We start from the raw sequence: 14961 nt of genomic DNA, 5'->3' as shown, positions 1-14961 counted from the left end.
TAGGGAAAAACTACAGTACATATCCTATCTGATCTAAACCCAAAGTTTTGAAGATACTGCAGGATAGGAAGCATTTTCCCTAACGAGATACCAAGTAATAGTGTTAGTTGAATGGGTCATTAGCACTGCCTCCATTTCTCTGCTAATAGCACTTACCTGTTGTGAAGATTGATTAAATAATGCATTAAGTCAGTGAGTCTCAACCAGGGAATCCTGGGGTGGCTTGAGATCCTTTCAGGGGTGCTGCACAAAATTATCACTGTTACATGTGCAAACATGATTCACAAGATAATCTCAGGGGTTTCAAATAGAAATTTATAATATTAAGAAAAACATTCTGATTTATTGTGGTCTGAGTTTTTTGCAATAGAAAAATTATTCTGGTAAAGTAAGATGTGGTATATTTTGTGGGGTGCCTTCAGTCTAAAAAAGTTTAGACCACAGCATTAAGTGTTATAGTTAGCTTCCTGGCAAGGTATGTTTGTGTTCAGGACAGTTTTAGTAATTGTTAAAGCCCTGATACTAAGGTGGAATGGAGAGTGGCTGGATCAGATTGGGCCTTGTGTATGACTAGGATCTGTAATGCTTACTGAGCACCATCCATACATATCTTAGCATAGGACAAAAAGCCATCAGCCTCATGCCACTTAAAGAAGGGGTGTAAAAGTAATCTGGCCTCCTAGGTTGAATGAGTGGTGTGGGGTGGTCTGCAAGCTAGATTGCGCCCCTGGCCCTTCTCCCTTTACCCCACCCCTTCTCCTGGAATACCTGCTCCAGGACATGTGGTACCACCTAGAGCTCCATCTGGCCAGAGCAGCAACTGCACTGCATGTGATGGCCACCCTGGCTCAATGCAGCATGGGCTCCAGCAGTACCAGAACTGTCCCACACATGGTGCCTGCTTCAGCCAGTCCAGGACCCATCCTTCATGCAATGCCTGTGAGTGCTGTGTATAGCACAGGTCCTGGATAGGCTGCAGCAGGCACCATGTGTAACATGTCTCCCAGAGCACATGCCATTGTGTGGTGCAGTTCATCCAGGGTAGTTATTGTGGCTAGGGACAGGCAGTCAAATAGCCTGAGACTGAATTGATTCAGTCTTTGCAGGTTAGTCTAACCTGGCTAGGGTAAACCAGTTTGTAACTGTACAGACATCCCAGAAATGCAGGCACATGCCTACAGTGGCTCAGTCTAGAAGCTAAGGGGTGCTAAAGCAGCCCCCTTTCCCTTCACAGTGCTGAGCTGAGGAGGGGTATGGCCAGGCCCTGGCAGGACGCTGTGATTAGGGAGGGATTCCCCCCACCCTTGATAACAGAGCATTTATCAGCTTTGTTATCAGCATTTAACACCCCATCAGAAAACAAAGCCCCTCTTATTAATTCAAGATCTTCTTAAACAACTTTTTCTAAGGACGGGAACATTCCAAGAAGGGACATTACCAGCTACCTGTTGATTAGCTCCAAAAAGGACATAGTCCTGTCTGCCTTTGTCCCATCTGTCACAGCACGGACTATAGCCAACATGTGGTATGCTAGCTAATGCTGAGAGGTGTCTGTGTAAGGCAGAGGGGAAGGGGGGATCCCTGCTTAGTGGGGAGGGGGGGAGCAGGGGGAAGGCAGGCAGATGCCTGCAGTCTCTGCTTGAGCTGCAGCCAGGGAGAAGAGGGATGGGGCCAGCCCCACTGTGGAGCAGACAGCGTAGCCCAGAGAGCATGCTAGGGTGCTGGGGGAGTTTGGTTTAACTTAAACCAGGAAGGGGTCTGGTACAGACATTGCATAAATGGGTTTGAGCCATATCAGTTAAGTCTTATGCTACATTCAACCAGGTTTATCTCAAACCGGTTTCAGCCATTTTCAAACTGGTTTATCTGCACTGAACAGCTGTTCTGTTACAGGTTTAAACCAGTTTCTGATCATTTAAACCAGTTTACGTATAATGCCTTTCCCTAGCCTGTGCGCCCTGAATTTAGCCCATTGATTGAACAGTTGACATCCCTGATTTTAAAGTTATGTAATAGAAACTGCTGCCCAGTTATGATGAGCATGGGGGTGAGGATGGGAATCTACTGGCTGTGACTATACTGAAAATCCAGAAGGATGCAGAGTAGGGGAGAGAGAGGTGACTAAACCAAAATCAAATTGGCAAATATTTGGCAAAAATGGACATGTGTCTGGGAGGAATTGGGCCCAGGGTCTCAGCTTAGAAAGAAAGTGTTGCTATTGTGCAGTCATTGGCGATTTTTATATGCATAATTCTGAATTTGTTGTGGAAGAGCCAAGAGCTCATGTCATTCTGAGTTGGAGCTGGTAATTGTTATTTCTGTCGTGACAAATGTTCATGGCCTTTTGCAAACCAAGCTTGAGACCATAGCAACACAATGCATCAGGAATGATTGATCCAACTGTGGCACCTATGCTTTTAAGTGTTTTGCGTTTATTATTCCAACTAGTTTGTTGGGGGACATTTCTTTGTAATTGTCTAATCTTCATATTTTGCCATGTAGCTGATTATCTAGCTACTGAATATAGTCTGCCAAAAAACACCCCCCAAAAACAAAACCTTTTAAAAGGTGGGGGGAGGGGAAGGGAACTATTTTGCATGGGGGTTTTTCTAGGCAAAATATTAGGCCCTGACATCAAATTCTGACACACATCCTGGTGTAATCCAGAGTGACTACATCTTTATTATTGGAATTACACTGAGTTGACAGCAGTGTAACTGAGAGTGGGTTTTGTCACCTGCTTTTTCAACATTGACCTGTGACATACAGACTCGGCATAATGTATTCTCTGGATTGTGGTAGGTTCTCATATTCTTTCATTAATATTTCTGATGGTATACTTTCATGAACATTCCTCCCTTTGGAGAATACAGCAACCTGGAGGGAAACTCATCCCAGTGTTTGCAGAAACAAAGAACCACTTTGTTTTAAGTGTGTAATAACTAGAGATCCTAGTTTCTGTGATAAAAATTCCACAAAATTATCTGAAAAAACACACTTTTTTTTCACGGTGAGGCCCTCCACCATGCTAATTGTCTGAGGGGCCCAACAGTGACCCTGCTCCTTGCCACTGACTGGCCAAGAGGGCAGCTATTCATGTGTGACCACCCCTTACCCCTGATTGGCAGAGAAGGGTGGGGTTGTACAACAGGCAGCCCTCTTGGCCAGTCAGCGTTGGAGAAAGGAGAGGGCAGCCACCATCTTGGTTGCTTCCCTGAATGACGGCAGCTTCTCCTCCTCTGGTAGACTGCCACAGTAGCTGTGTAAGTGCTGGCTCCCACTGGGGAGCCAGCATTTTATTTTCAGTAAGTTTTAATTTTTTTTTCTGGCAATTTCTAAAGATTCTCTTTAAAAAGGTAAATTCTCTATTTTTTCCATGACAGATGGATTTCTAGGATCCTTGGTAATAATCATCAGGTGGATGTGTGGCAGAGAGAAACCAGCTGAAGGAAACTTATTGTGGGGACTTAAAGGGTGATCCTACACATATGCTTTAATACGCATTAGCTTATTTTAATGCCCATTAATGCATCACTGAAAAATGTGCTATTTAGTTTATTTGCATTAAAATAAGTTTGTACACATTAAGCATCACTAAAAAACTATGCTCGTCAGTTGATGTGCATTAAGACAGCCTAATGCACATTTTCCTCGTATCTCACAATGGAGGTACTGGATTTAATACACATTTACTAAAGTACATTAATGCACGTGTAGACGTGCCCAAAGTGACAACCAGATCACCAGGCTAGGTATAAACGGATTACTGCTATTCACTACATTCCTCAAAAGAGATGTATTGCTGTGAGCTGCAGAGTTGCCACAAAATCAAGCCATTCTGTTTAGCTGAAACAACATTGGTTTCTATTGGAAACCTGAAATTTCTTCACATGGCATGAGGCTCTTTTTGAGCAATGGGTAGAGGCCATTATGACAATGCAGGGGAGAGAGACTTTAAATCCCTTAGTGACAAAGGCAATAAAATAGAAGCTGGCCTGTTTAGTATTTGAACAGTATCATACCAGCTGAGAAGCATAGCCTTTCATTTTGGTATTACTTTGTTATTCATTATAATGCCTGATTACAATGTTGTCTCACTTGCTAAGTTAAAGCAGTATCTTTTTATGTTAGTACCCTTCATTAATCTCAAAAAGCCCACTCAAAATAAGGGGCCATCAATTTTTCACCCTCTTGAAATGATTTGAAAGATGTTTATGGTGATGAAAAAATATCAGATGTTCAATCTTTGAATGAAATCACAATAAAAAACACATCTTTCCTCACCAGTGGAGAAAATGCTATCTTAACTGTATCAGAAGGCAATGTAACCTTGAGGAAACTAGAACTTACAAATTCCTGAAGCATATTTCCATTAAGAAACTGCACATTCTGCACATGGCTGCATGAATGTTATTTTATTTGTGTGACATGAGAGATTATTTTATTTGTGTGACACTAGGACTGTGCTAGTTTCGGGTGCTGATTCGATTCGGAGGAGATTCAGCCCAATTCAGCAGCTGAATCTCCAAATCTGAATCAAATCAGGGGACCAATAAAAAGGTCTTAATTGATTCGAATCTCTCCAAATTGATTTGGAAAAGTTTCGGAGAGCTTCGGTGATTTGGGCAGTCCCTGCCTGTTGCAGCAGGGAGCTGCAGCTGGTAAGTAGGGGCTGGAGGAGGGGGCCATGGGAGAACCCTTGCCAGGCCCCATCCCCTGCCTGCTCCCTGCTCCCCCCCCTGCCCCATGCCCCCCCCCCTTCCCCGGCCCCCCATGACTGCCCTGCCTGACCAAATCGAATCACTGTCCCCCGAATCGGCCGAATCTGAAGCGTATACTAGCTGCTTCACACAGGCCTAATATGTACAGAATGAATTAACTCATCTCTAAATTACAGAAGGATCCCGATCTTTCTGTAGAGGGGCTTCTGTCCCGTGCCTGAAGATACCAAATCCAGACACTGGATGATATCATCTTTTGCTTAAAAAAATAAAAGGGTTGGGGGGAGGGCCCTGAAAAAACAGAAGGGGAAAGGTACAGAAAATAACGATCTTTAAATCTTTATGTCTTGATAAACACTTGGGAGAATTGATCAAACGTTATGGAATACTGTGGTAGGCAGTGGAATATAGACTGCAGGATCAGGAAGTTAAGTGCTTTGTATGGCCATTATAACAGTGCAATAAATTGATTGGCATTAGCACTTAGAAGTTCAGTAGCTATACAATTATATTAGAATCAATAACTCTAACTTGAATTCATTTTTAAAACACAGAAAGTTTGTAAATCTCTTAGTGGGTATTGAATTTACATGGAAACTTAAATTAACCCCTGTCATTACTAGCAACTTTTCACAAACCTTCCCATGCTGAGTTCTAGCATGGACTTTTGTATAATTTCCAGCAACTTGAAATATGTTTTTTTTCCTTTCCATAACAATAAAAACATTGGGCAAGGGGGTCTTTAGGAATTGTCTTTTAAAAGTGACTTTCTTGGATTTTCAGTACTAGCAGGGAAAGTAATTTGCAGCAGTTTACTCCAAGGCTTCCCAGTGTGCCTGAAAAACCACCTGTTTTCATGTGTTGTGTTTGTTCTGAGCATGGTTCAAAGCCCCTGAAGTTGATGGAAAGATTCCTGTTCATTTAGATCAGTAATGCTCAACTTTTTGGCCCCACAGGCTAGATGAGTGGCTCAGGAGCAGTCTGCAGGTCAGATCCAGCCTCGTGCATTGGGACTGGGCCCTGGGGCCCCTGTGCCACTCCCTATCACCCCTGCACCTGTGCTGTCCCTCTTTCCTCTGGATGCCAGGATTGGACCCCAGGAGCCCAGCACCACCCTGTCCCTTGAGTGTGAAGTGGATTTGGGTCCTGGAAGGCCAGTGCAGCTTCCTGCCCTCACATGCTTGGGATTGGGCCCTGGCGGCCTAAAATCACCTCTTCCTGACCCCCCACAACAGGATTGGATCCTGGGGCCCAGAACTGCACTTGCCTGACCCTGCATGCTGGAATTTAGTGCTTGATTCAGTGAACAGAGCCTGGGCCTGGGGCTCTCCATGGCTCTGGAAACTTGGCAGCAGTGAAGTAGTGTCACTGCTTCCCCACCAGCAAATGTTTGGACCTGTGGGGAGACCTGTGGGCTGGATGACACAGTGCCATGGGCTGAATCTAGCCCGTGGGCCAGTGGTTGAGCATCTCTGATTTAGATAGATTGTGGGTCAAGCAGAGGTGGTATACTAGGGTAGTGTGGCTCAAGAACATCAGGTTCCATAGCTCAGGACATGGAAGGGCGCATTGAGGTTATCATCACATCTGATGATTTCCCCTGCCCAGTGGACCTGATGTCCATTTTACATTGGCCCTGGTCGACCCAGAAATCCAGAGCAAGGCATGAACTCATGTCTCTGGATTTGTAGTGAGAAAACATATTTGTTTTGTCACCACATCCTGGGACTTCGAGAAACAGAATCATTCTTATTAGTGAATTTTAAATAAAAATTCCTGATGCATTTGCCAAAAAAATTAAAGGAACCATTTATCAAGCAGGGAGGAGGTGTCATTAGATCGTGATTCTCATGATGTTTAAAAATACATGTTATAAATCTTGTCCTTTTTTAAAAGTCTTAACTAACAAACACTTTGTACAAATTCAAAATGTGTGATGTGATGGTGACAAATAAGCAAAATATACGTGAGGTGAGGATTTCTTAGAGTGATATCTTTTATTGCACCAACTGTGTATTTGGGACAGTGTTAGATGAGGTTTCGAATGCTAGATGGTCTTCATCAGGTCTTCTGATTTGTAGGTGATCTGATGAAGATTGTCTTGCATTTGAAAGCTGATCTAACTCTGTCCGAACTATACAGTTGGCTCAATAAAAGATACCACGCTAAGAAATCCTTGCCTTTGCATAATATCTGGACCATTTTGCTACAATATCATTCTTACACTATCAAAATATACTCGAAATACCATGTGGCTCAATACATTTAATTATTTTACCAAAAACCTGGAAATGTGTGCGTGCATGCATGCGTGCGTGCATGCATATATGCATGAAATCTTGAATGTTTTAATAGCTGGATCTAAAAATATTGTGTGCAAGGTGATCTGTGTAGTGAACAAGACATAGATATATATTGAATAAGATGGAGTTGTGCCTGCCTTAACCACTGTCACATTCTGTTCACAATACCATGTTGGAAATCTTGAGATTCATAAATTATGCCAGTATAACTGAGACTCCATTAAAGTCTCATTAGTTAGAAAGGACAATTTGTGGTGTATGAGTCAGTAGTCTGCAGGACCTGTCTTACGAATAACAGAACTTGGATAGTGTACGCTGAACAGGGCAACGGCCAACTCCTGAACAGTGCAAATAAAAATACTGAATTGCTTCCCTATTCACTGTGCATTATCTAACATACACAATGAATAGTATGGGATCCTGTAATTACAGACTGTACTGAAATGCATATGCATGAGGAGGTAACATTTTATGAACCAGGCTAAACTTCGGCGTTTCTGACTTGAACACTTACTTTGGGTGCTTCGCTTTGCAACCTCAGTTTTTACATCATACTCTAGTTTGTGTTTGTGTGTGTCTATGCATGTACATACCTGCATATGTGTTCATATATGTTCAAAAGTGTGCCCTTGTTGCCAAGAAAGCTAACAGCATGCTGGGCTGCATTGGTAGGTGTGTTGCCAGAAGGGCAAGGGAAGTGATTCTTCCCCTCTATTCAGAACTGATGAGGCCACATCTGGAGTAGTGTGCAGTTTTGGGCTTCTCACTACAGAAAGGATGTGGACAAATTGGAGAGTCCAGCACAGGACAACTAAAATGGTTCGGGGGCTGGGGGACATGACTTCTGAGGAGAGGCTGAGGGAACTGGGCATATTTAGTCTAGAGAAGGGAAGACCGAGAGGGGATTTAATAATGGCTTTCAACTACTTGAAGTGGGTTCGAAAGAGGATGGAGCTAGACTGTTCTCAGTGGTTGTAGATGACAGAACAAGGAGCAATGATCTCCAGTTGCAGTAAGGGAAGTTTAAGTTACATTTTAGGAAGAATTTTTTTGACTAGGAGGGTCGTTAAACACTGGAACAGATTACCCAGAGTGGTTGTTAAATCTCCATCCTTGGAGGTTTTTAAGATCCAAGTAGACAAAGCTTTGGCTGGGATGATCCGTTTGGAAGGTGTACTGCTTTGAACATGGGGTTGAACTAGATGACCTCCTGAGGTCCCTTCCAATGCTAGTTTTATATGATTCTACGATTTTCAATTAAGAAATCTTAAGTTTATTCTTAATGAAGATTTTCATTTGTAAGCAAATACATTAGATTAATAAACTGATCAGTATTTTATGTATTGCTGCTCCCTTATGGGTATAATCAGTGACCATCTTATCTTTCAGGACTATGTGTCTAAGGTTGGATGACATTTGCCCTCCATACCATTATATGTATAATTGTACTGTGCATCCCTTGATTATCCAAACCCCTTTGGAAAGCACCTGTTGAAAACCTTTTTAAAAACTATCATCATGAAACACTATTTCATCATTTGATGAAATAGTTACAAATTCCGGAGTCACATTTAAGAATTAGGGACTATTGTATTAAATAAAGCTTTAAAAAGAACTGTATACAATAGCAACAGTTACTAGTTACAGCACTATGTCAAGTGTCAGACTAGGGATGCATACTTTATTAAATAAGACTTAAAATCCCCTACTTTGTGTTTTGTTTTTGCTAATGTCACTGTGATGATTATTTTGGATGACATGTCTACGTGTGGCTATGCTTTATTTATTTTTTTCTTAGTGATTTCCTGTTGCTTATAAACCAGTAGGTACGATGATACAGTGGTGTGTTTATATATCATACTGTTGTATACTACCATTACAGGCATTATATTACAGCAGCAATAATGAACCAATCTTCCTTTCCTCCGTTCTTCTAAATTTACTATATAGTCATTACTCTGGTTCCATGTATTTTATTTTCTATCCAATTAATGAAATAGTTTTGAGATACTTTTCAGCACACATTTCTCCCCTCTCACTTTCTCTCTGATCAGTTATCTTTTTTTTTTCCTTAGGATAAAAGAATGATGTGATGGAGGTGAATATGGTCTGCTGGTCAGGCACACGGCCCCCCCTGTCTTGCCTCACCCTACTGCTTGTCAAGCTGTTGGCCAGTGTTTGCCAGGGACTCCAAGGGACAATACCACTCGGCTTTCACTTTACGCATTCCGTTTACAATGCTACTGTGTACGAAAACTCTGCTGCGAGGACCTACGTCAACAGCAAAACTAGAATGGGCATCACCTTGGCAGATCTTTCTTGGGACATCAAATACAGGATAGTGTCTGGTGATGAAGAAGGCTTTTTCAAAGCAGAGGAGGTCATAATAGCTGACTTCTGTTTCCTAAGAATAAGAACTAAAGGTGGGAATTCTGCTATCTTAAACAGAGAAATCCAAGACAACTATTTATTGATAGTTAAAGGGTCTGTCAGAGGAGAGGACTTAGAAGCATGGGCAAAAGTGAATATCCAGGTTTTAGATATGAACGATCTAAGGCCTTTGTTTTCCCCAACCACATATTCTGTCACAATAGCAGAAAGCACTCCCTTAAGGACTAGTATTGCACAGGTGACAGCAACAGATGCAGACATTGGGTCCAATGGTGAATTCTATTACTACTTCAAAAACAAAGTTGAGCTCTTTTCAGTTCATCCAACCAGTGGAGTTATCTCCTTAAGTGGCCGATTGAACTATGATGAGAAAAACAGGTATGACCTTGAAATTCTGGCTGTGGACCGTGGGATGAAACTTTATGGAAACAATGGAGTAAGCAGTACTGCCAAGCTTTATGTTCACATTGAACGTATAAATGAACATGCCCCAACTATAACTGTGGTAACTCATGTACCCTTTCCATCAGACAAGGAACCGGCATATGCAGTTGTTAACATTGATGACCTAGATGAAGGCGCTAATGGGGAGATTGAATCTGTTTCTATTGTAGCTGGAGACCCATTAGAGCAGTTCATTCTGGCTAAGGAGGGTAAGTGGATTAATGAGTACAAAATCAAAGAGAGAAAGCCTATAGATTGGGACAGCTTCCCATATGGTTACAACCTTACTCTCCAAGCAAAGGACAAAGGATCTCCTCAGAAGTTTTCTGCCGTTAAAATGGTCCATATTGCTAGTCCCAAAAGAGAAAGTGTCCCAGTAAAGTTTGAAAAAGAAGTCTATGATGTGTCAATCAGTGAGTTTTCCCCTCCTGGAGTGGTTGTTGCTATAGTGAAGCTGACACCTGAACCACAGGGCATGGACTATAGAATATCTCCTAATCTGGATGCTGAATTTTTTAAAATTAATCCCAGGACAGGGCTTATTACCACTGCTCATCCCTTGAAAATCATTGAAAAGGAACTCTATGAATTGGAAGTGGTAAGCAAAGGTGGTGATTTGAAAGCTCAAGTTATTGTCAGGTTAGAAGATGTCAATGATCACACTCCAGAGTTCAAACAGCCTTCATATAGCTCTTTCATCAATGAAAGTGTTCCTGTGGGAACCACCATTCTGTCTGTTTCAGCATTTGACAAGGACAGGGGAGAAAATGGATATATAACATACAGCATTGCCAGTCTGAATTCACTGCCATTTACTATAAACCAGTTTACTGGTATTATTAGCACATCTGAAGAACTGGATTTTGAATCCTCTCCAGAGAGCTATAGGTTCATTGTCAGAGCCTCAGACTGGGGGTCACCATATCGTCATGAAAGTGAGGTTAATGTCACAATATTCATAGGAAATGTCAATGATAACAAACCTTTGTTTGAAAAAGTGGCATGTCAGGGAGTCATTTCATCTGACTTTCCTGTTGGTGGTCACATCACTGCTGTTTCTGCAATAGATATAGATGAGCTAGAACTGGTGAAGTACAAAATAATCTCTGGAAATGAGCTTGGAATTTTTTATTTAAATCCTGACTCTGGTGTTCTGCAACTTAAAAAATCTTTGATTAATTCTGGCGTAAAGAACAACAATTTTGCCCTTAAAATAACAGCTACTGATGGAGAGAATTTTGCTGATGCCATGTTTGTCAACATTTCAGTAGTCCATGGCAAAGTGTCCTCAAAGACCTTTAGCTGTAGAGAAACTAGGGTTGCTCAGAAGCTAGCAGAAAAATTACTCAAAAAGGCAAAAGCAAATGTGAAGCTGAATTTGGAAGATGGTTTCCTTGATTTTTATTCAGTGAACAGGCAGGCTCCCCACTTTGATAAGTCCTTTCCTTCTGAAGTAATGGTTATGGAGGACCTGCCTGTTGGTGCTAGCATCCTAAGGATAAAGGCATATGATGCAGACTCTGGCTTTAATGGGAAAGTTGTCTACACAATTTCTGATGGTAACACAGATAGTTGCTTTGACATAGACATGGAGACAGGACTGCTTAAAGTTCTTATGCCCATGGACCGTGAGAAAACAGAGCTGTATCTCCTTAATATTACAATTTATGATTTAGGTAATCCTCAGAAATCTACATGGAGGCTACTGACTGTAACAGTTGGGGATGCAAATGACAACAGGCCTATTTTTTTGCAGGACAGTTACTTGGTTAATATTTTAGAAAGTACTAGTCTTGGTACAGAGATCATCCAAGTTGAAGCCAGAGATAAAGACCTAGGATCCAATGGGGAAGTGACTTACTCGGTATTGACAGATACGAAGCAATTTGCCATCAATAGTTCTACTGGAGTAGTTTATGTAGCTGATCATTTAGACAGAGAATCAAAAGCAAACTACACACTAAAAATAGAGGCCAGGGACAAATCGGATAATGGCCATCAACAATTTTCTGTTGTGCCGCTGAAGGTTTTTTTGGATGATGTAAACGATTGTTCTCCAGCTTTTATACCATCCAGCTACAGTGTTAAAGTTCTTGAAGATCTGCCAGTTGGCACCGTGATAGCTTGGTTAGAAACTCATGATCCAGATCTTGGCTTGGGAGGTCAAGTACGTTACTCGCTGGTGAATGATTACAATGGGCGATTTGAGATAGACAAAGCAAGTGGTGCCATCCGCTTGAACAAAGAACTTGATTACGAGAAACAGCAGTTCTATAACCTGACTGTGCGTGCAAAAGACAAAGGACGTCCAGTGTCTCTTTCTTCTGTTTCTTTTGTGGAGGTGGAAGTGGTAGATGTTAATGAAAATCTCTACACCCCTTATTTTCCTGACTTTGCTGTCATTGGATCTGTAAAGGAGAACTCCCGCATTGGAACAAGTGTTTTGCAAGTGGTAGCACGGGATGATGACTCTGGAAGGGATGGGGAGATCCAGTATTCCATCAGGGATGGCAGTGGCCTTGGAAGATTTAGCATAGATGAAGAAACTGGTAAGTTTGTAATAAGATGGTTTAATTTTTTCAATTTTCTTTAACCTTCAAAAAAAAAAATGACTGCAAGAGTAAAACTAGGGGGTAATTATTTCAGTTCATAATGGAACACAAGTTCAGCTCTTCATAACAGGAAAGATAAAATTATAAATAAAAAAAGGTTCCAGGCAATGACATGAATTGATTTCTTGGTTACCTCCATCACACAAGGTGTGTGAAATAATATGCATTACTTTGTAGTTAACCTGTGGTGACTCCCATTGAAAAGCAGCAGTGGTTATGCAATGCCTCCATTATATTATTTGTTTATAACGGCCCAAATAGTTTAAATGATTTGATATTCAGGCCCAGTTCTGCAAAACAATTAAGCGGGGGATTTACCATTATCTGTTGATGACTGTAAATTGCGCAGGTCACCTCCACTGACTGTGTCTGCACTCTGGACCTTGACTAAAAGGTTGAAATCAATGAAAATAAATGTGTGTGAAATAGGTTTTAGGATGAAAGAATTTGTGTGTTGTAATCTTGGTCTTAATAATGGCTTGCTGTCATTTTTCAGCAGCAGTCAGTTACTTGAAACAATACACTACACCATGCTTTGTTTTAATAGGTAATGTTAAGCAGTGTGGAAATGTGTGAATACTGGTATAAAATAGGAGAGATGTGCTCCTTGCATTAAGGATATAAGGATTTTAACGGTTTAAACTGCAACACCCTGGTCATTATAAAACATTGTAAAAATCGAGTAGGAGAAGCTTTGTAGTAAAACACAGTTTAGGAGCTAACTGGCTGTTTAACTATCTAATAGCAGTTGGCAGTAACAGTACAGCTGTGCAGTTAGATTAAGTGAGGAAATTGGAAAACATTAGTGCACATCTTACAAAATTACATTAAGATATGTTGAGTTTGTGGGTTTGTTGTGGTTTAAGAAAACAGTCTACTTGTTTTTCTAACACATTTCATTCAGAAAGAGGTATTAAAGCATGAGCTTAAAATGTATATTTTGGCAAATTCAAAGTTTTTAATCAAATAGCAAAAGTCTAAACCTAACATTATGAAACACAGGCAGTATTCTAGAAGTTATTGATCTGGTATAAAGTCAAAGCACTGAAAACATTTTTCCTCTCTTTGAGCCTATATACTGAAGTTGTACACAGACACTTGTGCCCAATCTACTTCAAACTTTGTACCTTGAATCCATATTTAAAGCTGTTAATAAAATCTCATTTTCAGAAGGGCTGAGCCCCTACACATTTCATTACAGTAGATGGCAACTAGAGTGCTTGTGTATCATTGATTTGGGCAACTAAAAATAGATTTAGAAATTTAGTTTCAGGTGCCTGGATTTGAAAATGTTGTCCTATATTCTTACTAAGTTGCATGGGGCTTAGCTAAACAGGTCCATTTAAAGGCAATTACTACAGCTTATGAAATTCTAGGAATTTCAAGGTTTAATATTTATTCACTGAAGTGAGGACAATTAAGGAGGGAGCAGTCTTTCAGAAGAGCTGATTAGTGCAACATTGACATTTTCCTTTAACTAAATGATTATTTTTAGCTTATGCCCCAAATAGTTTAAATGATTTGATATTCGGGTCCAGTTCTGCAAAACAGTTAAGCAGGGGATTTACCATGTCCTTCAGATTAAGCCCTTGCTTAATTGCTTTCTTGAACTGATGATTACAACAATCTCTAGGATAGGATTTATTTAAAAAAAATAAATATGATCATTTTCATTTATTTGAAAACATATTTAAAAATAGAAGCCAAAGCTCTATTGTATTCAACACTTCTTTAGAATTTTTTGAAAGATTACCTTGAAACAGAGCATTGTAAAAAAGACATTTTCCCTTCAGTTGCACCTGTAGTTAACATTGCATATTGATATGTCTATTGGACCTCTTTTCCCTCACTAATCAAAGAAACAGAGTTTTATTATAACCCAGTCCCTCTTCAGGGCTATGCAGAAAGCTGATCAAGTTTCCTGATTGCCCTCAGGGATATGTACAGAATAAATAGCCCTAATGTCTATGAAATCTATGAAATACAGGTAGTTTGGGAATTCCTCCAGATGTTTACACCATTGTAACCTTAGGGTAGAACTTGACAGTTCCATAGGCCATGGAATGGGGTGGGCCACCTGGGCCATGGCCCGACCAACTTTTAGCACGTTAATTTAGCTAGCTTTGCAGTTAAAAAAATAGCTATACAGTTTTAACCAGAATGACAATTGTGCATTTGTGGGTTATATAAATTAATGTGCTAAAAGTTGGTTGGGCCATGGCCTGGGTGGCCCACCCCGTTCCACAGCCTATGGCCAGTTCTTTCAATTAGAAGAGCTCATTAGAGCTTTACTATTGGGTTGGTGGCAGCCTAAAAACTGTCAAATGATAAATCAGGTTCCTAGCTGTAATGAAGAGCTCAAATCACAGGTTGAATTAATGTACAAAGTGATAGGTGTTTGTTTATTTTTAGCGCAGTTAATCTGTCACTTTTAAAGTGACTCGCTCTATTAGCTTATCCACCATCTTTCCAGAAATTTGTGAAGGTAAG

The 14961-nt window shown here is 40.7% G+C and overlaps 1 protein-coding gene across 1 annotated transcript in view; it reads left to right on the top strand.

Moving 5' to 3' along the window:
- LOC102385662 (protocadherin Fat 3) overlaps positions 1–14961 on the top strand; it is a 641364-nt gene that overhangs the window by 123832 nt on the left and 502571 nt on the right. Inside the window, 1 exon segment of the mRNA XM_025200838.1 lies at positions 9100–12408. Within this exon segment, the coding sequence (XP_025056623.1) occupies positions 9117–12408 (3292 nt within the window). The 5' untranslated portion in view covers positions 9100–9116.

This window comes from Alligator sinensis, unplaced genomic scaffold, assembly GCF_000455745.1.
Source record: "Alligator sinensis unplaced genomic scaffold, ASM45574v1 scaffold602_1, whole genome shotgun sequence".
In the NCBI taxonomy this organism is placed as follows: Eukaryota; Metazoa; Chordata; order Crocodylia; family Alligatoridae; genus Alligator; species Alligator sinensis.
Note: the sequence above shows the minus strand (reverse complement) of the source record. Positions and strands in the feature narration are given on the sequence as shown.